Source organism: Monodelphis domestica, chromosome 2 (genome assembly GCF_027887165.1).
Source record: "Monodelphis domestica isolate mMonDom1 chromosome 2, mMonDom1.pri, whole genome shotgun sequence".
NCBI lineage: Eukaryota > Metazoa > Chordata > Mammalia > Didelphimorphia > Didelphidae > Monodelphis > Monodelphis domestica.
Window position 1 is genome coordinate 270,053,563 of NC_077228.1, and position 24,891 is coordinate 270,078,453.

At 42.2% G+C, this 24,891-nt stretch overlaps 1 protein-coding gene and 1 long non-coding RNA gene across 5 annotated transcripts in view; one reads left to right on the plus strand and one right to left on the minus strand.

The window, feature by feature from the left end:
- ITPR3 (inositol 1,4,5-trisphosphate receptor type 3) overlaps nucleotides 1-24,891 on the plus strand; it is a 146,958-nt gene that overhangs the window by 47,182 nt on the left and 74,885 nt on the right. The window contains exons 4-11 of the mRNA XM_056818048.1: nucleotides 8,113-8,199; nucleotides 9,431-9,589; nucleotides 9,922-10,020; nucleotides 10,621-10,704; nucleotides 22,383-22,529; nucleotides 23,383-23,478; nucleotides 24,005-24,055; nucleotides 24,332-24,474. Of these exons, the coding sequence (XP_056674026.1) occupies nucleotides 8,113-8,199; nucleotides 9,431-9,589; nucleotides 9,922-10,020; nucleotides 10,621-10,704; nucleotides 22,383-22,529; nucleotides 23,383-23,478; nucleotides 24,005-24,055; nucleotides 24,332-24,474 (866 nt within the window). The remainder of the gene's footprint in view (nucleotides 1-8,112; nucleotides 8,200-9,430; nucleotides 9,590-9,921; nucleotides 10,021-10,620; nucleotides 10,705-22,382; nucleotides 22,530-23,382; nucleotides 23,479-24,004; nucleotides 24,056-24,331; nucleotides 24,475-24,891) is intronic.
- On the minus strand, nucleotides 1,135-21,268 carry LOC107651419 (uncharacterized). Of its 4 annotated transcripts, none has more exons than XR_008916515.1 (4): nucleotides 21,178-21,268; nucleotides 20,962-21,047; nucleotides 3,121-3,356; nucleotides 1,135-1,385 (listed from the first exon to the last, which is right to left on the minus strand). It is a non-coding gene; the product is annotated as an uncharacterized LOC107651419 (long non-coding RNA). The 4 variants fall into 4 exon arrangements; XR_008916513.1 differs by adding an exon at nucleotides 6,711-6,817 and having other exon boundaries at nucleotides 20,962-21,268; XR_001628228.2 differs by adding an exon at nucleotides 7,076-7,267 and having other exon boundaries at nucleotides 20,962-21,268.

The following is a 24,891-nucleotide window of genomic DNA, read 5'->3' on the forward strand; positions in this document are numbered from 1 at the left end:
GACGCCAATAAGGGAATTGACAGAAATGGTTTTATCATGCACCCAGAGGCACCTGGAAAGACCATTTCATGGAATATTTGGGCATATTGTACTGTAGTGCTCATGAAATGTGTTTGCAAAAAGATCTCTCTGGAATTACCTGCAATCTTTACACCCACATTTATTGTAGAGAAGAAGGAACTCGGTCAGACCTTCCCTTCCAGATTTAAGTTGAGAGATGCGCTGACACTCAATGACTTAAATTCAAAGGTGGAATAGGTGAAGTAGGTGAGGAGTTGAAAATTATGTTGGGAAATATGGTTTAGGAATATGGAATGAGAGACTTGTATAGTACATAGAAGCCTTAAAACTGTGTATCATGAATCTTATTTTTTCCTCCCTGAACCCTTATCTTCCACCTTAGAATTAATACTAGGTATTTGTTCTATGGCAGAAGAGTGGAACGGGATTGGCAATGGGGGTCAAGTGACTTGCCCAGGGTCACACAGCTAGGAAGTGTCTGAGGCCAGATTTGACCTCCCGTCTCTAGGCCTGGCTCTCAATCCACTGAACTACCCAGCTGCCCCTATCATGACTCCTGAGAAAAGAAACAAGTAGGTTCTGAATTGGATAAATGCTAAAAATAACATCCTCCAAAATAAAATTTATTATATATTAACAAATCAAATTCCTCAATACTGATATGGAATCCATACCTGAATCAGTTCCTGGGTTTCTTGAGACCACTGACATATAAAAATGGGGACAAAGTTAGGAGATATCATACAAATGAGAAAAAAATATGATGGGTAATTAAAATGTCTCCTGAGTTATTTTTTTAGAGTTATTTTTTCTTTTAAGCCTTTGCCTTTTGTCTTAGTTCCAAGGCAGAAGAGTGGTTATAAGGGCTAGGCAGTTAGGGTTAAGTGACTTGTTCAGGGTCACACAGTTAGAATGGAAGTGTGTAAGGTCAAATTTGAACCTTGGACCTCCTATCTATAGGCCTGACTCTATCCACCCAACCACTTATTTTCCCTTAAGATCTTTAAAAATAATGGAATATGAATAGGAAAAAAGTTCATTGGCACTGATCACAACAATCTGATTCAGAGGCTTGATTGACATAAGTCAATTGCCACAGTGAAGAGACTAAAGTTAAGAAGTACTTTAGTCAGCAGATATTTATTTGACTTACTTAACAAGCAAAGATTTATGGCAGCCAAAGGCAACATTAGTTTAGTGTGTTGACTAATTTGTAAAATCTTCTAGAGAAAGATGATGGAAGGCAATGGCAATATTGTCTCAAAACAGAAGCTGTGGAGGGCAACTAGTTTAAAGAAAGCTTGGCACTCCTCTTGTTCTTTCACCTTCTGTCTTCTTTCTTCTCCTCCTCTCTTCCTCCTCATCTTAAAAAGAAAAGAAGAGAAAGCTTGTCAAAAAACCAAAAAACTATGTTATGTAAGTAAAATTATATGGAGGATATTTTAGGATGAAACCAGAAGGGCAGAAGAAAGAGGGAAACGATCAGCAAAGTGTTTTTTTTTCTTTAAATAACAACCCTTTTTCTCTATTGAGGAAAGTAGAGCTACCTACTCTAATGCTATATTCTTATAGTGTGATAGTTTTCATTCGTTAAAAAAAAAAAAACTCTTACCTTCCAACTTAAAATTAATACTGTGATTGGTTCTAAGATAGAAGAATGGTAAAAACTGAGTAATGGTGGTTAAGTGACTTTCCCAAGGTCCCACAGCTAGGAAATAACTGAGGCCAAATTTGGACCCACATCACCCAGCTCTGGGCCTGGCTCTCAATCTACTGAGCCACCTAGTTGTCTTGAGGGGCTGAATATTCTTGTTGAAGAAGTAGATATGGCACTAAAGAAATAGAGAAGGGGACAGTGATGATGGTAACAGTGACATGGGTGGGGAATGAAAATGGAGGTGGAGGAGATGAGAGTCAATATAGATGAAAAGAGGGAAGGAGATCATCAGGCTTTAAAAATTATTCATTTATTTTAAAATTAAATTAAAATTTTTTTCAATTACATGTAGAAACAATTTTTGACAATTGTTTTCTGATATTTTACAATTCAGATTCTTTCCCTCCCTCCCTGCCCCTCTCCCCAAGGCAGTCTGATCATACTACTGCTTTTGTGCAATACCTATTTCTAGATTCCCCTTGTCATGACTGAAGACACATATCATATAAACAATTTTTAAAAAATCGTGGGGGCAGCTAAGTGGCTCAGTGGTTTGAGAGCCAGACCCAGAGACAGGAGATCTCGGGTTATTGCCTAACTGTGTGGTCTTGGGAAAGTCTTAAACTTAACGCTCATTGCTTAGCTCTTACCACTCTTCCACCTTGGATCCAACACATTGTATTGATATGTTCTAAGATGGAAGGTAAGGATTAAAAAAACAACAACATGAACTCATGAAAATAAAGTGAAAGATGGCCTGCTTTGATCTGCAAGTAGAGTCCAACAGTTCCTTTGGCTGTGGGTTATCTTGGAAGCATTTAAAAAAAAACACAAAAAAAAGACTCTTACTTTCCACCTTAGAATCAATACTATGTATTAGTTCCAAGACAGAAGAGAGGTAAGGGCTAGGCAATGGGAATTAAGTGACTTGCCCAGGGTCACACAGCTAGGAAGTGTCTGAGGTCATATTTGAACCCAGGACCTACTGCCTCTGGTCCTGACTACCTATCTACTGAGCCACCTAGATGCCCTTTGTGGTCTGGCCTTAAAGTTTCCTATAATGCCTGATGTAGAGTAGGGGCTTAATAAATACTAGTAGATTGACTAACTGGTCTAGCTCCCTGACCTCCTCCTTGGAACCTGGTTTGATCAACAGGATTTGACCTTCATGATCCCAACCTTTGGTGAGCTCTCTCTGGCCTTCTACCTCGTTCATTCCCCAGGTCCCTTCCCTATGGGATGGGAATATTTGGAAAAGGAAAATGGAAGAGTTTCTTTTCACCTTTGGAATGAGATTAGAGTGGTGCCCATGCCAACCCATTGGAGGATAAAATTCAGTCCTCTGTCAGCAGAGTCCTTCTTAATCCTGAAGATACTCCAAACTTTGATTCATTTGTTTCCAAATCATGCCCTCTTTTTACATACTATGAGAAGATACTCACGTGTTGTATTGCTTGAGTTTCTGAGAGATCTGCCCCTCTGGTCACTGAAGCCTAGGCAGGGAGGTCATGGTCTCTGGGTTTGCATCTCACTAACTTAATGGCAGCTTGAACTAAAAGGACAGAGATCTGTTCTAGATTCCTGTAGTATGTGGTCTCAGCCTGTTGTCTTGTTCTTGATCAGGCTCATTGCCACCATTCCCCTTTCAGAGACTTAGAATCAGTCATGTACGCAGAGACTAGAATAATGAGCAAACAGAATGTTGGTTGGGCGGTTGACAAACTTGGCTTTTGGTCCTAGCTCTTCCACTGACTGACTGTGACTTTGGGCAAATTATTTTTTGCTCTCTGTGTCTCAGTTTCTTTTTCTGTAAAATGAAGGGTTTGGACTACATGGTTGCTTACATTTCCTTCCTGATTTGGAAATCTTGGGAGTACATGTTCTTTGGTTAGGAAATAGGAGACTTCTTGGCTTTCTCTGGACATGGGGTCACAGTATTAATAAGAAACCTTAGGGATTAATGGTCATCAGAGGATTATAGATTTCTTCTATCTGGAAGGGTCCTTAGGAGAACAGCGGTGTTAGCTTGGAAGACTTTTTGGGTTTGGAGTCAGAAAACCTGGGTTCACTTCCTAGCCCTGCCACTTAAAACTTTTGACTTACTCTTGGCCTCAGTTGCCTCATCTGTAAAACAAGTGGTTTGGATCTGGTGGCTTCTGAGGGTCTTTCCAGTTCTAAATCTTCTTCCCTTGATTCTATAATTTGACCTTTTTTTTTTTAAAGCCTTACCTTTTGTTTTAGAATTAATACTAAGTATCAATTCCAAGGCAGAAGAGTGATAAGGGCTAGGCAATGGGGATTCTGCCCCCAGGATTGCCCAGGATTACCCTGTTAGGAAGAATCTGAGGCTGGATTTGACCCCAGGACCTCCCATCCTCCAAGCCTGTCTCTCAATCCACTGAACCACCTAGCAGCCTCTTATGATCTGGTCTTAATGTTCCCTACAGTTCCTGATGCTCAATAAATGCTAGTTGATTAGTCTGGGTCCTCAACCTCCTCTGTCCATTTTATAGATGAGAAAAGTAAGAAATAGATTAGATAAATAAGTTGCCTGTCATCATGCAGATACTAAGTAGCAGAACTGGACCTAGCATATAAGATGCCGGACCCCCGAATCATGTTCTTTCTACAGCATCATGGGTATCAGCTCTGGATTCCTGATTTGGACTTGGCCACCAACCCAGTCCTAGCTGGGCTGGTTTTGAGTTTGAGAGTCACTGACTCATTTCAGATACACTCAGGGATAAGGGAATCCGGGAATCCCCTTAAGGGTGGCACCAGTTCCCATCCCCAGACACTACGGAGCTGGGACATCTCTGGCACCTCCCTCTATGCCTGCCTGCCCGCCTGCCCTCCGCCTCTCTTCTCTTTCCTCTTGACTCAGTCTAGGGGAGCAAGTAAGGCTTCTGGGCTCTAGAGGACCAGTGGGAGGAGGAGGTGGGGGCAGGAAGAACTGAAATTAGTAGAAAGGAATTCCTGACTAAGAGGTGTGAGGGAACGCCTAGGGTAGACTCTCTATGTGAAAAAGGAAAGCTGTAGGAGAACCAACACTAAGTCTGAACTTTCCTTTGTGGTATAAATAATCATAGCTCTTATTTATAGAACCCCTGCTTTGTGGCGTACAAAGTGCCTTCCTCACAGCAGCCCCATGGATGGGTGGTACAAGTGTTTTTATCTTCATTATACAGATGAGGAGACTGAGGGAAAGGAGGGAGAAAATCAAGAGGTCATATAGCCAGTAGGTGTCAAAGGTGGGGTTATAGGAGTTGGTGAGGAATCTGAGGTTCAGGAAAAGAGTAAATTGGCCAAGGTCATAGAGGTAGTAAGTATCAAAACTGAGATGACAATGAACCAGGATCCAAAACCCATGCTTTTTCTACTATGTCGCTTTCCTTTTTTTTTTTAACCCTTACCTTCTGTTTTGGAATCAATACTATGTACTGGTTCTAAGGCAGAAGAGCAGTAAAGGCTAGGCAATGGGGGTTAAATGACTTGACTAGGGTCACACAGCTGGGAAGTGTCTGAGATTAGATTTGAACCCAGGACTTCCCATCTCTGGGCCTGACTCCCAATCCACTGAGCCACTTAAATGCCCCCTACCATGTCTTTTTCCACTGAGTCCATTGGGTACTCACAGAGGGGAAAGCCCTTGTCAGAGGCAACAGGACGTAGCAATGGAAAGGCCATCCAATCCATAGGGGATGTGGGAGTAAAGAAAGGGGTGATGTATAACCTGGCCCAGAAAAGAAGAGTATCCCTGGGAGATTCAGTTTGGGAGAAGGTCCTGTGCTCTGATAAGGTTGTGAGAGAAACTCAGTCCAGCTAGAAAATCTCCTTTGGAGAATCTTAATGGTTAGATGGGGGTGGGGGGGTGTTGGGGGACAGCTAGGTGGCATGGTGGATTGAGATCCAGGCTTAGAGACAAGAGGTCCTGGGTTCAAATCTGGTCTCAGATATTTCCTAGCTGGGCAACCCTCATGGCCTAGCCCTTCCTCTTCTGCTTTGGCATCCATACTTAATATTGATTCTAAGACGGAAGGTAAAGGTTAAAAAAAAAAGAATGGGTAGACTGTCTATGTAATAAATGTTGGATTCTATTCAAAGCCTCAGGCTTCTCTCACCTGTAATCATCTTCCTGGGACATTGTCTCCTCTCAGAGCTGGTTCAAGGCAATTTGCCTTCCTCAGCTAAGGGCTTTCCTCTTTTGCCTTGAAACATCTCTAGCTCCTAAATCTCTTCAGCCTGAGGCTGGGGGGATCCTAGCCTTTCCTCCACACCCCCATCAGAAATCTGCTGCACTTGATCCATTTACCTATCTCTGCCTTCCTCCACTGCTGCTATTGTATCTGGTGGCTTGGGTTTAGAACCCACTTCTCTCTTTCCCTTCTACCCACCATTTGCCCACACTCCAGACCACAAGACTACTGTTTGCTAAGAGTTTAAATACAAGGGAAAAGAGAGTAGATAAGTTAAGAAATGATACTCTAAGGGCAGCTAGCTTCTCAGTGGATAGAGGGAACCTGTGTTCAAATCCAGCTTCAGAGATTTCCTAGCTTTGTGACCCTGGCAAAGTTTTTTAACTCCCATTGCCTAGCCTTTACTGCTCTTCTGCCTCAGAACTGATACTTAGCATCAATTCTAAGACAGAAGAAAAAAAAGAAATAAAACTCCAGACTTAGGTAATTAGAGAAGCAGCTTGACAGTGGTTAGAGAGAGAGTTGACCTCAAATTTAGTAAGACTTGGATTCAAATCCTGATTCTAAGAAAAGCTGGCTCTGAGACCCTGGGCAAGTTATATAGTTTCTTAGTGCTCCCCAAGCTTCTTTGTTTCTCTCTTTCTGTCTGTCTCTGTCTCTCCCCATCTCCCTTTTTTTCCTTCCTTTTTAAATTTAAATATTTTTTTCTTGTTTTAAAAGAGGAGTTGGGTAATACCCAAGCTATTTTCTAAGATTGAAAGTAGGCATTGGTCTGTATTAGTAGAGGGAATTAACTCTCTTTGAGTTCTTTACTATAGTGAAATCATTGGTCTTACACTGGACCCAGGCTTCCAACGCCGAGAGAGTGGGACTGTCTCTGTGCATCGACTTTTCCACTTAAATCTCCTTCACGCACAAGTGTCTCTGTGCACACTCATCTATCCTAGATGAAAACGCACAAAGACAATTGTCATCCTCGGTTACTGAGAGACTACTACTACTATACAGAAAAATGATTAGAGAAATCTACTGGGTTCCAGATAGATGGCACCTAAGTTTTCTAACCTAATTGATAACTCTAGTTTCCCAGGCCTAGCCTGGACTAGCAACATTTTTGCCTGGGAGATGGATGCTATTCTATCTTCTCCTCTCATCATGATGCTAAAAGAATATGCCCTGACTGGTGGTACAATTTATTCACCTGGGCTGTGTATGAAGCTACCATTGGTCCATTTTTCTAATCCAAGGCTTATCCTCTGCCAATCAAGAAGTCTGTAGATGAGGTGGCACGTTTGAGGTGCTTCACTCTTTATTTCCAAAGTTCTTCATGATCTAGACTTATCTTGCACTGATCCATCTTGAGAAGTCATGTGACTTAAGTAGGTAGGAAAACCTATCTCAGAGACAGGAAGACCTGAATTTGATATTGGTTGTGTGACCTTAGATTGGTTACTTAATGTCTTAGTATTGAAGAGAATTTTCTAAGACTATAATTTACAGAACAGTTTAATCTGGTAGAGGGAGCTTTCTTACTGGGAGTTCTATAATAATAAAATCATGTAGATAACAAAAACAAACAAGTAATTCATCAAACCAATTCCCTACCCCAACCCATGTTGTTGAGTCATTCATGTCCAACTCTATGTGATACCATTTGGGGTTTTCTTGGCAAAGATACTGGAGTGGTTTGCCATTTCCTTTTCCAGTTAATTTGGCAAATGAGAAAACTGAGGCCAACAAGGTTAAGTGACTTGCCTAGGGTCACGCAGCTAGTGTCTGAGGTCAGATTTGAACTCAGGACTTCCTGACTTCTTGCTTGGCACTCTATACACGGTGCTACATAAGCTGCCCCTATCCCTAACAACCACCAAAGGAAAACCAAGGAAATATAAAGCAGTTTCCATAACCTGAAGTATATTGGTATCCATTCTGACACATGGTCACCCCAAAAAGTTCACAAACCAGGTTCTGTTTCTTTAAGATGCTCCTCCATTTCTCCATTTTCCTCAGTTTCCTTCATCTCTCCATTCCATTGTCTGTCTAGACTAGAGGAGACTGACTTTGGTCCTGGGATAGGAAAAGATGAGTTTCTGGCCCAAGGGTGTCTGTGATGTTCCCATGATAGTTTATTTAGGAAGGATAGAGTATAATTAATCACGAGGCCGGGCCCCAGGGAGGGACCCATTTCTAATACTTGTCTTATCCCTCATATCTCTTCCCAATTTGTGTCTCCTTTAGCATGCAGCCCAAATGGAACAGAAGCAGAACGAGACAGAAAACAAGAAAGTTCATGGGGATGTGGTGAAGTATGGCAGTGTCATACAGGTAGAGACTTACCTCTTACATGTCCCCTACCCCCATTGCTTCAGTGTACCCCTTTTTTCTCTATCCCTAACCTCAGCCTCCATTTATCCTTCACGTCTTCCCTCGTACACACCTGCTTGGAAATTGGTGCTCTGTGAAGAAAATATGAACAGCATCTCCCCCCTCCCCTTCTTTCTTTTCTTTTCCTCTTTCAGATGGAAACATTTGGGAGAAAGGATGATAATCAAAAGGAAACTAAGGCTACAAGGGAATGGGTTGGGGAGGGTTACTCAGGCTACTATCTTCTGGTTGGTAAACTGACCTGTAGGACATAAGACGTGTATAGGTTGATTTGTCTCACTGAGGCGTGTGGGCATGTTTGTTAGTGTGTTTCTTGGGGTAATGACTGGGAACTGGGTGTGATTGTGAATGTGTGAACATGTAATTCTTTCGGTAAGGTAGTGTGATTGGTGAGACCGTAAGACTTGGGTATCATTTTATAGCTGTATATATATGACTTTATAAGACTAAGTTGTGATTTGTGTGTGTGACTATGAATATAATTGCATATATGTGGTTTTGTGAGTGTAAGCCACAATGCAACAAAGCATGACATAATGACCGAGGCTTGGTTGTGAAGGCTGATATGGATTTTTTTTAACTTCATGTATGAATTAGTGATTCTCACAGAATTTAGTGAAGAAACAGAAAAGCATCTTACAACTTTCAGAAGAATATAACATAACCTTGAATGCATCAACAGAGGACTGAAGAAACCTGAACAAATTAATTATATCATAAATTTAGGCATGCATTTATTTTCACCATTTGGAGTAGCAGACCAAGATCCTTTCCCCCGAATTAGTGTGATGGTATCATGAGAGACTGACTAAAGGAACACTAACATGCACAGGATATCTTGTGAAGTCTAATTTTCTGTGAGATTAATGGGCATGATTGTGAATGTATATTTTTGGTGACTGAATTTATAACTGTGATTTTCCTTGTGACTGACAGATGTGATTGTAAATATGTGTGTTTGTGACTGAATTTGTGCATGAGTAACTGTGTGTAACTAGGTATGTACAAGACTGTATTTGTGAATCTCTGGGTGTATTTGAATGTGTAGACAACTGAGACACAGTGGGTGTGTGGGTCCCGAGGCCACTGCTGGCTCAGCTCTCTTTGCTGGTACCTGACCTAGGTTGCCCATGACAACGTCCCATCCCTACCTCCTTCTCTTTCCTTCCAGCTTCTTCACATGAAAAGCAACAAGTACTTGACAGTGAATAAGAGACTACCAGCTCTGCTGGAGAAGAATGCAATGAGAGTAACTCTGGATGCCACTGGCAATGAGGGCTCCTGGCTCTTTATTCAGCCTTTCTGGAAGCTTCGAAGTAATGGAGACAATGTGAGTCTCAGGCTGGGAACTGAGGAAGGTCAAGAAGGATGGGTCTTCCTCAACACCAAAAGGTCTTAATGTCCCATTAGAAACAAAGGCAATTGCATTTGGTATCTTTCCCTCTTTTGTTTCTGGACCTTTTGTGAGGTAGACTGGACTGATCAGACTCTTATTTTCTGACCTATCCCCAGTTTCACAGGAGTCTGAAGCCTAGGGAGAAGACTAGGTCTGGAAGGAAAAGGATAGATTTCTGTTCCTAAGGAAAGCCATGTATCTAAAGGGAAGGAGTTTCAGCCTTCTCTCTCTGTTCTTCATATTCTCACCTGTCCTCTCCCACCCAGGTGGTTGTAGGGGACAAAGTAATCCTGAACCCTGTCAATGCCGGACAGCCCCTGCATGCAAGCAACTATGAGCTCAGTGACAATGCTGGCTGCAAAGAGGTGAGCCTGGGAGGGCTTTGTTTTGGTCTGTTTGGAACTCTTTGGGGACACATGACCATGCTACCTGGGCTGGTAACAGTTGCCTGTATGGTTTCTCCCATAACTCAGTCTGATTAGAATATATCCTTTATATGGGCTATTCTTTTTTTCTTCTCTTAAATACTTACTATCCTATTACTTATCCTAGCATGAGGGTCACACAGCTAGGAAGTGTCTGAGGTCAGATTTAAACCTAGGACCTTCTGTCTCTAGGTTTGGCTTTCTATTCACTGAGCCACCCAGCTGCCCCCCTGAATGGGCTATTCTTGGTGGGAAGGAGAGGTAGCAATGAAGTGAGTGCTATAGGCATGGGGTATCTGGGGCCCATTTTAGGTTTTAGCTGTTGGATACAAAAGGATGAATTTTTCTTTAAAAGAGTTTCTTCTCCACTATTCTCTGAATGGTAACAAAGGGAGGCCACTGGGATGGAGCAGGTACCTGCAATTATCCCTCTCTCCACTCTTTGGCAAATGGCTCCTCAAGGGTCTCCCAGCCCCTCCTCTCTCCTCTCAGTCACTTGAGACCTCTGGGACCTCACAAGATTTATTTTCTTTCACCCAGGTCAACTCTGTCAACTGCAACACCAGCTGGAAAATCAACTTGTTCATGAAGTTCCGGGACCATCTGGAGGAGGTTTTGAAAGGGGTAAGAGCCCTAGAGAGGGTCTTGAAGACAGTTGCCCTTGGGACAAACCTAGAATCCTTGCTGCTTCAGAATCTGAAGCTAGTGGATCTCCAGAGCTCAGGAGTTCTGAGTGGCAATTGGCTAAGGTAGTCAGGTGTCTCTACTAAGTTCAGTGTTAATAGATAAGTCTCTAGGAGCAGGGAAATACCAGGTTACCTAAGAAAGGGCAAAGCCCTCTAACTAGGAAATGAAGCAGGTCAGAGCTCTTGGGCTAATCAGTAGTGAGTTTGGGCTTATGAGCACCCCTCTACTTCTAAAATAGTTACTATATATATTATATGTAACTGCTCAGTGCTTTCCCTACTAGCATACTTCCTTTACTTAAAAAAAAATTATTTACCTTCTGTCTTAGAATCAATACTAATTATTGATTCTAGAAAGAAGAATAGTAAGGGCCAGGCATTTGGGGTTAAGTGACTTTCCCAGGTTCACACAGTTAGGAAGTCTCTGAGATTAAATCTGAACCTAAGTCCTCCCAATTCCAGAGGTGGTGCTCTGTCCATAGAGTTATCTAGCTGCCCCTTTTCTTTATTCTTTGCATTCTCCTAGCCTTTCTTCCCATGCCTTGCCCACCTTTTCTCTACTTCACTTCCCCTCAGCCCTGTTCTGATCTTTGATCCCTCTAGCCTTGCTCTTTGGGGAAACCCTCTCTTTTCTCAACTCCATCCTTTCTACTCAATCCTGATTCTCCTTTGTCACTTTCAGTCTTTACCTGAACTTTTTTCCTTCTCCCACCCACAACTGTGCCTTCCAGTCCTCTTTCTGGTCCTTGAACCTTACTTCCCCTGCACAAACATTTCCCTTTGATCTTTTGGTACTCTCTGAAACTCATTCCATGACCCCAGATTTGGCCTCCAATTCTGTACTCTTTATACCTTCTCCTAGTCTTCCTTCCATTCCCTCCCTAATCTTGCCCCCTTTCTTTTCCTTTTGTTATTCAGACAAATCAGTCATGTTCCTACTCTTTGTGACCTTGTTGGTCATAGTGTTCATAGATCAGGGAAAATGGGGTTAAGTAACTTGCTCAGGATCGCATAGCTAGTAAGTGTCTGAGGTTAGATTTGATTTCAGGCTTTCCTGACTTCAGGCCCAGTACTCTATCACTGAGCCTCCTAGCTGCCTTTCTTTCCTTAGTCTTCTTTTCTTCCTTCCTTAGTCTTCTTTCCTTCCTTCCTTGACCTCCCTCCCTCCCTCCCATCCTCCTTCCTTCCCTCCTTGCCTATTTTATCAATATCAAAAATCTGTTCCAAAGCCAAAGAGTAGTAAGGCCTAAGCCTGTGATGACAAACCTATGCAGAGCCCTCTTTGTGGACACATGCAATACTCCTCCAGTTTGTTACTAGAAAGGACCCAGGAGGAGCTGCTACCCTCCCTCTCTCCACCCTAGTGGATGACATTTTTTCACATCCCCTACCCCTCTGCCCAGCAGCCCACAGTGTACTGGGAGTAAGATGGGCAGCTCACAGGCTGCAGAGCTGGAGGGGAGCAGAGCATTCAGGATGCCACTCCCCTCCCTCTACACTTGCTAAGAACATTCCTCACTTCACCCATCCCTATGCTCAGCAGCCCAATGGGAGTGCTTCCTCCCTCCCCTATGTGGGTTAAGGCAGCAGGTGTGTAGGAGAAGGGTGGTGCGGCTGGACATGGCACATAGTTTCTAGTGGGCAGGCATGGCAGGCAATCTCTAAAGGTCTTTAAAAGGTTTGCCATCACTGGGGCCCTAGACAATTGGGGTTAAGCTAGGAAATGTCTGAGGTCAAGTTTGAACCCAGGACTTCTTATCTCCAGGCCCAACTCTCTATCTACTGTGTCACCTAGTTGCTCCATGGCTTTTCTTTTCCTTAGTTCTTATGCAACATTTTTATAATTCTATTTTTTTCCCTGTAATTATATTTCTAGTGTTTTATTATTATCATTTTCCTTCTTCCCCCTCCCCCATGTTACAAGGAAATCACTTTAAAAGACTGATATATATTAATCATATATATATATATATATATATATATATCATAATATATATTAATTTAAGGTCGCCAAGGAATTCAGCTATGTAATTCCTAAATGAAAACTCAAGTCAGCAGTCAACCTTTTATGGAGTTTTTAATTACAAACAGGAGGAAGAAAGGTATTAGAGAGAGAGAGAGAGAGAGAGAGACAGAGAGAGAGACAGAGAGACAGAGAGACAGAGAGAGAGAAAGGGGAGAGAAGGGAATAGGACTTAAATACCCCCTCTGTTTAGGCTGGGCCAAAAGGCCCAAGCCCTTAGATAGCTGAGGCAAAGAAAAGAGATCAGTCCCTATCACTCACGTGACCAAAATGGAGAAACAGTCTCAGGGGCCTCCACCTCCAGCCTCCTTCAGAGCAAGCTTCTCAGAGCACAACCTCTCAGAGCAAAACCTCTTGAACTTCCAGTCCTCAGACCCCGCTATCTTTAAGGAAACCATCTAAGTTCCCTCCCCTCAGTTCTCACATCTACCAATCACTGTCCATGTCTTCCCTGTGCCAATGGTGGCTCTAGCTTAACCCAGGACCGCCCAGAGGTCTGCCCCTTTGCACATGTCTGTTGAAGGTCATATTCTCAAATAATTAAATCTTGATCCTTGCTGCAGCCCTTCCTAAATCCTTTTACTCTGAGTAGGGTGGAGATTGTAGTTTCAAGATCTGGTTCTGTCATTCCAAGTATCTCTATTGTATCAATTCTAAAATCAATCATGACTCAAAGAACTTCCTGTTCTATGCTTAAGCATAGGTCAAAGCCTTTTCCATTGTTCAGCAAAAGGTTTCTGTCCTAAAGTAGTCTTAAGTAGGGAGGAGAAAGATCCTCCCATGCCAAGGGGGTTCACATTCCAATAGAGTTCTTATTATCAGTAGGAAATTTTTTCCAAGTATGAAATTTCCCAATGGTGAAATTTCCAACATTCATAAGTCTAAGAAATTTTAAGGTTTACACCCAGCAATGATCTTATGTCACATCTTATGCCTTTTGCCCTGTGCTTTCATGGCAGAAATCACCCCCTCCCAAATGTATGGGATTTGATGGCAACCCTGCCCAGCTCTGGGAGGAGTAATCATTATGGAAACAGGGCTTCAGATATGCTTATATTTGAACTAAGAGAGTTTTATTTAACAAGTGGGTGAGGTGACAATCCTTCCAGAAGAGTCCAAATGCATAAACTCTTTGAGGAGGGGAGTGGTCATGAATCAGGAAAAAATAGAAACTTTGAAAAGAAATGATATCATACTGCAGAATGAGCTGATTCAAATGTAAATAAGAATAGAAAAAGGAGGCCAGATGCTTAGGAATTGTAATTCCAAATCTTGGCCCCTGAAAAGAGATGAAGAAGCACTTTTTTTCCTTTGGTGGAGAGACTGGGGCTATGGGTACATAATCCTGTATACTCTGCCAGACAAGGCCATTGAATTTGCTGGTTTTGCTTAGTTATTTTCCTTTTCTCCAAGAGAGGGGCTCTGTTACAGGATGGAGGTGGGGGTAATAGTTCTAAATGATTATGATATAAAAACAAAAAGGATGTAGCACATAGAGCCGGGAATCAAGAAGACTCATTTTCCCCAAGTTCAAGTCCAGTCTTAGACTCTTGCTAGCTATACGACCCTGGGCAAGTCATTTAACCCTCTTTGCTTCAGTTTTCTCATCTGTAAAATGAGCTGGAGAAGGAGATGGCAAATCACTCCAGAATCTTTGCCAGGGTAACTCCAAATGGGGTCACAAAGAGTTGGACATGACAGAAAATGACCGAATATTACTGTCACCAAAAGCAAAAGATATCAACTAAATGCTTCAATAATGGGATGAAGTGATTGTGCCTTCTGAGAGAAACCATTAGAAAAAGTTTAAAAAACAAAAGGACAGGAAGGAAAGAGAGAGCCCAGCTCAGGTGATTTTTGTGGTTTTTCTTGGGAAGATAACACCACTAAGAAAGAATCAGGGTAGATTTGAAGAGAACTAATTGAAAGTGGAACTGGGGGGCAGCTAGAGAGCCAGGCCTAGAGAGGGGAGGATCTGGGTTCAAAATCTGAATTCAGACACTTCCTAGTTGTGTGATCCTGGACAAGTTACTTAACCTTCACTGCCTAGCCCTTTGCTACTGCTCTTCTGCCTTAGAACCAATGCACAGTACTGATTCTAAGATGGAGGGTAAGAATTAAAAAAAAAAAAGAACATGGAACTGAAGGGTAGACCCAAGTAACCCAAGACTCCAAGGTAAAGGCATAAACCAGCATCTGTGCACCCTACTTAACAGTCTGGAAAAAGAGCCTGATTGATGAGCTAAACTTCAACAAGTCAGTGTCAATAATTAACACCCTCGGGCACAATCACACTTTCATCACTTCTCCCACCCCTGGGAGGTCTCCACTGCTTCCAGCCTGACCCCTCTCCTTTTTCGAGTTCTCCAGAATCTGACCTCATCCTCCCAATCCACCCATATCTTGCTGTATTCTCCCACTGGGATTGATCTTGGATGTCTCCAACACCTTCCCAAATAATAATAGTAATAAAATATCTGGCATTTCTGTAGCACTTGAAAGTTTGCAAAGGGCTTTACAATGTTTATCTCATTTGATCCTCACAACAACCCTGGGAGACAGTAGCTGTTATTAATTCTGTTTTACTGATGAGGAAATGGAGGCTGACGGAGGGTAAGTGACTTGCCTAGGACCACATCCAACTAGTGAATGAGGTCAGATTTGAACTGACTCCAGGCCCAGCCCTCTATCTACTGCAGCCCCTAGCTTCTAGACTCCTGTCCTTTTTCTTGGAATTCCCACCTATTTCAACTACTTCCAGGCTTTAAGACCCAGCTCAAACTCCACCTCTTCCATGAAGACTTCCCTGACTTCTAGAAAGAAAGGGTGATACCATAAACAAGTTAGGGGAACATGGAAAAGTTTACCTGTTAGATTTAGGATAAGAGAAGAGATTATGACCAAACAAGACATAGAGAATATAACAAAAAATGAAATGGGTAATTTTGATTACATCAACCAACGCAACCAAGAATAGAAGGGAAAGGACAAATTGGGGGAAAATTTTTATAGCAGATATCTCAGACAAAGGGCTCATTTCTCAAATGTAGAGAGAACTGAGTTACATTCATAAGAATACAAAGCATTCCCTAACTGAAAATTTCCCAGTCCATGTACTTTATTTTTTCCAAATATATTTTGGACCGTATGAAGAAACTCAGCTCAATTCCATGTTGTTTACTTTATTTGGTTCATGCATGTATATAATCTCTCCCTTTGCCCGTTAGACTTGGAGCTCCTCAGGGCAGAGGCTTCTCTTTCTATCTCTTATTGTCCCCGGTCCAGGAAAGGATGTATGGATTCATACCGATTGATTGCTAAATCTGTGCACCTGTCTCTCACTCTCTTTTGAGTATGATCTCTGTGACCTCTGGAGTATGAAAACCAATCAGATTTTTTTTTCTCCTAGAGAGTATTTGGTATGATCAAGTGCTGGACACACAGTCAGAAAGTCCTAGCTTCATATCCTGTCTCAAACACTTACCAGCCATGTCACTGACCACAGGCAAATTATTTAAACCCCGAGGCTTCCATTTTTGGGAATCCAAATGGTGCTGCAGATAGAGTGCTGGGCCTGGAGTCAGAAAGATCTGAATTCAAATCTAGTCTCAGACATTTCCTAGTTATGTGACCCCGGGCAAGTCACTTAATCCTTTTTGCCTCACTTTCCTCATCTGTAAAATAAGCTGGAGAAAGAAATGGCAAATCATTTCAGTATCTCTGCCAGGAAAACTCCAAATGGGGTTGGGTAAAGTTGGACACAACTGGAACAACTGAACAACAGGCTTCAGTTTCCTCATTTGTGAAATGAGGGGTTGGACTAGTTGTCCTCTGAGGTCCCTTCCAGCTCTAGATATATGATACTATGAACTCCAGAGCAGGATTGTGAAGGGATACAAGCAGTGATGTGCTTGCCAGAGAGCCTCAGGTATAATGGGCTCCAGACAATGGGAGGAAAAAAGGAGAGCTCAGTGGTCCAGATCTCCTGTCACAGGACAGCTTGCCCAACTCATGGGTATTTTATAGAGAAAAGAGGGGACTTTTTCTCAGGCCAGCCTGGTTTATTTTCCACGAAGTCACAGGCAGAGAAGCATCAATCACTGGGGAAAAACTGGAAAAAAAAACTGGAAGCTTCTACCCTGGCATAAGACTTCCAGAAATGGGAGGTGCCAGGCAGAATAGAGGGGGTCCCAAGTAGTAGGAAGGGACATGGTTAGGTAACCAATAGCCTGTTGGACAGAGGCCTAGAAAAATACAGGCGGGCCCTGTGAGGAACCCACAGGTGACTAATGAATGGTCTTTATTCTCAAGGAACTGACAATCCAGTATTGGGAATAAAGCACACTCACAAACACGCACAATGCATGGGGCAGAAAGTGATTAGTGTTGTAAGAGAAGCACAAACACAATGCTGTGTGAACTCTGACAACGGAGAGATCGCTCCATGCAAGGAAGGCTTTGTGAGAAATGTGCTATTTGAGCTGAATCTTGAGTGATGGTTAGGATTTCAGCAGAGGTGTGAGATAGGTGGAGGGGCAAAGTTGAAGAGGTTGCAAAATGTTTAGCGTGTTTGGGAAATAGAGTCTAGAACAGCTTGACTATTATTCTAAAGTGCAAAAAGGAATTAACATTAGTCAGACATTTACTGAATGCCTACTGTGTATGGGGTACTGCTCTAGGCACTGGGAAGATACAAAGTTCAGATAAGACAGTTCCTGCCTTCGTGGAACTCAAAAAAGTACAGAGAACATGATATTATATGAAGTGTATTAGAAAGTTATAAAACAGTCTAAGGAACTCAAAAGGATACAAACAGCTGTAACAATATATAATATTATAGGATAGGGACATTAGGAAACTATAAAACAGTCTGTTGAAGTTGGCAAAAATCTATTTCAGTTGTGGATACATAGTTACAAACTTGCAAAGGATAAGTCATATATAACAAACATCTGGGAAATATTTTATTTTATTTTTAAACCCTCACCTTCTGTTTTAGAATCAATATTTGTATATGTTCTAAGGCAGAAGAATGGTAAGGGCTGGGCAATGAGGGTTAAGTGACTTGCCCAGAGTCACACAGCTGGGAAGTGTCTGAGGCCACATTTGAACCCAGGACCTCCCATCTCTAGGCCTGTTTCTCAATCCACTGAGCCACCCAGCTACCCCCCCCCCCATATTTCATAACAAAAAGTTATATATACATGTGGATGTTGTTGTTCTGCCTCTTAGTCACATCCTGTTCTTTCTGACCCCATTGGCCATAGCATACCAGGCTCTTCAATCCTCCATTATCTACTGAAGTCTGGCCAAGTTCAATCCATTTCATCCTCAGCCATCTCCTTCTCCTTTTTGCCTTGAAACATTCCCAAATTAAAGTCTTTTCCAATAAGTCCTGTCTTCTTATTATGTGGCCAAAATATTAAAGCTTCAACTTACAGTTTTTGACTTTCCAATGAATAGTCTGAATTAATTTATTTAAGTATTGACTGATTTGGGGCAGTAAGGTGGCTCAATAGATTGAGAACTAGATCTGGAGATGGAAGATCCTGGGTTCAAATATGGTTTCAGACACTTCTTAGTTGTATGACTCTGGAATCAGTACTTGGTATTGATTCTAAGGTGGAAAGTAAAGTTTGTTTGTTTTTTTAAGTATTGATTGATTTTATTTCCTTGCTGCCCAAGGGACTCTCAAAAGTGTTCTTTAGCATGACAATTTAAAAGCATCAATTCTGCAGTGTTCATCTTTCCAATATAGTCCAATTCTCACAACCCTACATTGCTAGTGGAAAAGTCATAGCATCAACCTTACGTGCCTTTGCTAGCAAAATAGTGATATCTCTGCCTTTTTCTATGCTGTGATTTGCCATAGTTTTCCTTCGAAGGAGCAAGCATTTTTTAATTTCATGGTTATAGACACCATCTGCAGTGATCTTTAAGCCTAAGAACATAAAATCTGATACTTCTTCCATTTCTTCTCCATTTGCTAGGATGGGACCACTAGACATGATCCTAGAGTTTTTGATGTTAAGCTCCAAGTCAGCTTTTACATTCTCTTCTTTCATTCTAATCAAAAGGCTTCTTAATTCTTTTTCACTTACTGTCATCAGAATGCTAATAGCTGCATATCTGGGACTGTTGATATTTCTCCTAGCTTTAATTCTGGTTTTTTATTTGTCTAGTCTGGATTTCATGTAATGTACTCTGTATATGTTAAGTAAATAAGGTGATCATATATATCATTGTCATATTCCTTGTCCAAATTTTTTTAAACCGTTACCTTTTGTTTCACTATGAATTCTAAGACAGAAGAGCAGCAGTGGCTAGGCAATCAGAGTTAAGTGACTTGTTCAGGGTCACACGGCTAGGAGATGTCTCAGGTCAGATTTCAATCTATGTCCTAACTGCCTTATATCCTTTCCTAATCTTAAACCAATCAGTTTTCCATGTTCAGTTCTAATTTCTGCTTCTTGGTTGGCCTATAGGTTCTTTAGAAAAGATAAATAAGATGATCTGGTACTTCCATCTTTTTAAAGACTTGCTGAATTGTGTTGTGATCCACACAGTCAAAGGCTTTAGTCTAGAAAGGGAAGCAGAAGTAATTGTTGTTGTTTTTTTTTTCTGGAACTCTCTTGCTTTCTCCATAATGCAGGAAATGCTGGCAATTTGGTCTCTAGTTCCTCTGCCTTTTCAAAAACCAGCCTGCTCTTCTGGTAATTCTTGGTATTACCATTCTTCTGTTAATTTCAATTTTGCTGAAACCTAATTTGCAGAATCTTAAGCATAACCTGGCTGGCATGTGAAATGAATTCAATTGTTCAGTAATTCAAGCATTCTTTGGCATTATTCTTCTTTAGCACATAAACCAATCTTTTCCAATTCATTGATCACTGTTGGGTGTTCCAAATTTACTAGCATTTGAGTGCTGCATTGTATTTTATTTTTTAAACCCTTAATTTTTTTGTTATTAATGACTTAGTAACAACTCTAAGACAGAAGGACAATGACTAAGAAAATGGGTGTGACAATTTATTTTTCATATGCTGTATTAATTCTCACATCAGGGTCCTAGAGTAGAAAGGCTCCAAATCAGTTCCTGCATGTTAGAAAAGATTTTCTGTGGACCTCAGGCACCATTCAGTCTACAGATATTTGCATTCTTTTTGTCCTTTGGAATATGTTCCTTTCACATATTCTGCCTAAGAGGAAGGTTTTACAATGATTCCTTTCCAGCATACAAAACAAACCTTCACCTGTCCATCTATTAATGTGAAGAAAGGCAAAGGGTTTCCTGGACCACCTTCTAATTAGATATTTGTCAATAGAGATTTCTTGGGATTTCAAAGGTGGAGCTTCCCAAATTGCATATAGGTACCAGGGTCAGGAATTTCTGGGGTCTTTGGAGAATTCAAGAGAATCTTTTAACTATAATTAGGATGTCTTAGCCAGTCACTTAATTTTTTTTAAAATTAAGAAATACTGTCTTTTGAAAATTTCATTTGTTTTATAGGGTAAAGTGACTTGTTCAGGGTTACACAGCTAAGAAGTGTCTAAGGGCAGATTTGAACACAGGACTTCCCATCTCCAGGCCTGGCTTAATCCATTATGCCACCTTGCTGCCCTGCATCTTTAAGGATTTAAAAAAAACAACCTTGTTTTCTGTTTTGGAATCAATACTGTGTATGGGTTCCAAGGCAGAAGAATGGTAAGGGCTAGGCAGTGGGGGTTAGGTGATTTGCCCAAGGTCACACAGCTGGGAAGTGTCTGAGGTCACATTTGAACCCAGGACCTCCTGTCTCTAGGCCTGGCTCTTAATCCACCCAGCTACCCAGCTTCCCCCTATCATATAGTTTTTCTATGTATTCTTTTCACTTCTTCTTAATCTCTTCTACTTTTAAGTCCCTACTGTAAAAGCAGATGATAAACTCCAATTTCTCAAAGATTTTAAAAATTTTGTACATTTGTCAGAGAGTTGAGGTCTAAGGAAGTATGTTGTAATACTAGTTCATGTATTTCCCCCATACTCAGAGTATAATCTTAACTGCTTCTCTTAAAAATTCAGTTTCCTTCAAAGAAAGCTCAGCTCAAATATCACCTCCTCTGGGAGTCCTTTCTCAATTCCCTCAGGTGCTAGTGCCTCCCTTACTTTGTATTTGTTTTTTATTGTCTTACCTGGCAGAATGTAAGTTCTTTGAGGGCAGGAACTCCAATTTTGCCTTTTTATCCCAAGTGCCTGGCATATAGCAGAAGCTAATTCACTGGATTGAGGAATGAGGGAGAAGATTTGTCAGCTGGTCAAAGAGAACACGAAAATGACAAACTTGGGAGATAGAGTACTCTAATGTAGGAATGTGGGCTAGGATTGGAGCATTAAAAGACTTTGATTACCGGGCTGAGAAGTTGTGCCTCCAAGATTTTCTCATCCTGGGGTAGCATAGTTTTTCTTTTTAAATGGCTGCTCGAGTGGATGTTGTTTTGAAGAATCTCTTTGTGTTTGATTCTATCACCATGGTTAATTAAACTGGAGAATGTCCAGAATAAAGTAACAGGGAGGCTTTAGGGCCATGAGCCCTTGACACAAAGATCAATTGAAAGAACTGGAGATTTATTGAACCAGGAGAAGAGAGGAATCAGAGGGGGCATGCTGATGGCTTTTAAGGATTTGAAAGGCTGATATGTGAAAGAAGGAGCAGATGAGTTCTATTTGGTCCCAAAAGGCAGAACCGGGAGCAATGGAGAAAAGTTGTAAAAAGGCCAGTTTAGGGTTGGTGTTGGGAAAACTTCCTAATAAATTAGTTTGTTTTGTTAAGTCATTTTTCATTCATTGTCCTACTTTCATGACTTCATTTGGGGTTTTCTTGACAAAAACACTGGAGTTATTTGTCCTTCTGCATCTTGTTTTACTGATGAGGAATTGAATCAAACAGGGTTAAGTGACTTGCCCAGGGTCACACAGATAGTGTCTAAGGCCAGATTTGAAGTCATGAAGATGAGTTTTTTTGTTTTGTTTTGTTTTTTTTTTTAAACCTTTACCTTCCATCTTGGAGTCAATACTGTGTATTGGCTCCAAGGCGGAAGAGTGGTAAGGGCTAGGCAATGGGGGTCAAGTGACTTGCCCAGGGTCACACAGATAGTCAGTGTCTAAGGCCAGATTTGAAGTCATGAAGATGAGTTTTGCTGCCTTTAGTTCTGGCTCTCTATCCTCTGTGCTACCTAGCTGCCCTTCCTGATGACACAGACATCCAAAAATGGAAGGGGCTGCCTAAAGAGGTGGCGGGTCCCCCTTGTTGGAAGGCTTCCAGCAGAGGCACTAAACAGTTGTTACTAAAGAAGCAGAAGTCACTTGTTTAGTAGGTGATAGTGTGATTCTTTTTGGACAAGATGTTCACTGAAGTTGTTTTCAATTTAAAATTTTGTGATTCTATAAAGTTCAGAGAGAAAGATTCCTACACCATGGACTAAAGTACGGAAGGCATTGCCTCTTCCTCAGGGAGTTACTTTTAGCAAGAAGCCTTTAAGCTTGGGGGTTGTCTCAGACCTATCGCATAAGAGCCCCCCACTGAACCTTTCTTTTTTCCCCTTCCCCTTTGCAGGGAGATGTGGTCCGCTTGTTCCATGCAGAGCAGGAGAAGTTTCTGACGTGTGATGAGTACAAGAGCAAGCTACAAGTATTCCTTCGTACCACTCTTCGCCAGTCCGCCACATCAGCCACCAGCTCCAATGCTCTCTGGGAGGTGGAGGTAAGAACTTGAGGATGGAGCTTCCCACAATCCCACAGCCCAGTTTCTGACATCCATCCCCACTAATCTGATCCCCAGGTCATTTGTACAAAGTTCTTCTAGTGTAAAGCATTATAGCAATACCAGAGGTTGTTATTATTATTGCTCCAATTCCAGGGCCACAGATAGAACCCCTGACTGCTGGGACAGCCCTATACTTTTAGCCTTTTCTAGCTCCAGCCCTCACATTATTACTCGTTTCCCATAAAGCTTTCTTCAGCTTTTACCTTCTTTCCTTAGCTTTTTGGATCCCATCTCCCCCCTGTAATCCATGACCTCTCTCATTCCTCAAGCCCCAAACCCCTGACCCCAAATACCCCATCTCTTTTTTTAACCCATACTTTCTATCTTAGTATCAATTAAAAAACAAAACCCCTTACCTTCTGTCTTTGAATTAATACTAAGTATTGGCACCAAGGCAGAAGAGCTGTAAGGGCTGGGCAATTGGGGGTTAAGTGACTTGCTCAGGGTCACCCAGCTAGGAAGTATCTGATGTCAGAATTGAACCCAAGCCCACCCAACTTCAGGTCTGATACTGTATCTGCTGTGCTGTTGAGGTGCCCATCCCCTCTGTTCTATAATCCACTGGAGAAAAGCCAGCACCCCTGAAATCACTAGCCCTAGCCCTTCCAGGAGCTCCAAGGGCAGGAAGTGGAATATCCAAGCTTTTTAAGGTCACTCTCCCCTGCTTGTGCCAGCATTCCCTCAGACCTCACCCCCTTGGGCTTAGCTGATATTTTCCCATGCCCCTTGGATCTGTATATTCCCTGACACCTATCACCTCGCCTGATCTCCGTGGTTCTTCCTTTCTTAGGTTGTCCACCATGACCCGTGCCGTGGAGGGGCTGGCCACTGGAACGGCCTGTACCGCTTCAAACACCTGGCCACAGGCAATTACCTGGCAGCCGAGGTGAGGAAAGGAGGCAGAGATCATTTGAGGCTGTGTGTGTGTTTGTGTAAAATGTGGGCATTTTGCAGGCACATGGGTTTGGATGGGTGGTGTTTGTCCATATGCATGCCAAAGTGTACTGGCAGGTGTTCATAAGTGCTCACATCAAAATCTATATGTAGCAGCAGAGGTATATGTGTATCCAGATGTGGGCATGCTTGTGTCTGTGTGTTCATACATGTGCATACGTGTCTATGTTGGGAGGAAGTCTGGGAGGTTTTTAAACCCTTACCTTCTGTTTTAGAATCACTATGGTGCATGGTGCGAGGAAGAAGAACCGTAAGAGCTAGGCAATGGGTGTCAAGTGACTTACTCAGGGTCACTCAGCTAGGAAGTGTGTGAGATGAAATTTTAACTCGAGTTTTCTCCACCCCAGGCTTGGTTTTCAATCCACTTCACCATCTAGCTGCCCATATAAATACTAGCTTTTATTATTTCACTGAGGGAAGTGGTACAAACCAGTTAATATCCTTTGTTCCTTTTCTAGGAAAATCCTAGCTACAAGGGAGATTCTGGGGAACCAAAAGCTACAGGAGCTGTAAGTAACTGCGATAAGATGAGGACTGTCTTCTTCTTCTTTTTTTTTTGGTTAGTCTTGTGCCTAACAATGCCTGGCTCAGAGCCAGTGCTTAATCGATGCTTGTTGGGTGACTGGAGGGGAGAGGGCTTCTGCAGCCAGGGAGCAGGAAGCTGGAAGGGAGCTCCAGGCCCCCTGAAGGCGATGGGGTACAGAAGGGAGACTAGAACGTTCTGAAGCCAGGGCTGCTCCTGGGAACAGGAAGGGTGGAAGCTTAGGAAGTCACATTTCTCTTAGGGGTCCCAAGGAAGGACTGGCCGAAGGAATGCTGGTGAGAAGATCAAATACCGACTTGTGGCTGTACCCCACGGAAATGATATCGCTTCTCTCTTTGAGCTCGATCCTACCACGCTACAGAAGACTGACTCTTTTGTGCCTAGGTTTGCATCCCCCATTACTCTGTCCTCCCCAGTCCTGACCCCGAGAGGAGGATCATAGAATCATCATAAGAGCATAGATTTAGAGCTGAAAGGGCACTTACTGATGAGGAAACTGAGTCACAGAGGTGAAGTGACTTGGTTAGGACCCTACAGCTAGTATATCCTAGATACCCTGTATCTGAGAGGCAGGGTGTGAATCTGAGTATTTCTGACTCCAAGGCTAGTATCCTATGGTGGAGAATGGGGGATTGGGGGGGGGGGATGATTAATAGTGGCAAGACCTGGCTTCTCGATAGCACTCTGAGGGTGCTGGGACATCCCTCTGTATTATGTGGCAGTTGTTAAGGCTTGAGGGTGGGTTCTAGTATTGTTTCTCTCACCAGGTAATTTTGTAACTTTGAACAAATTATTTCCTTT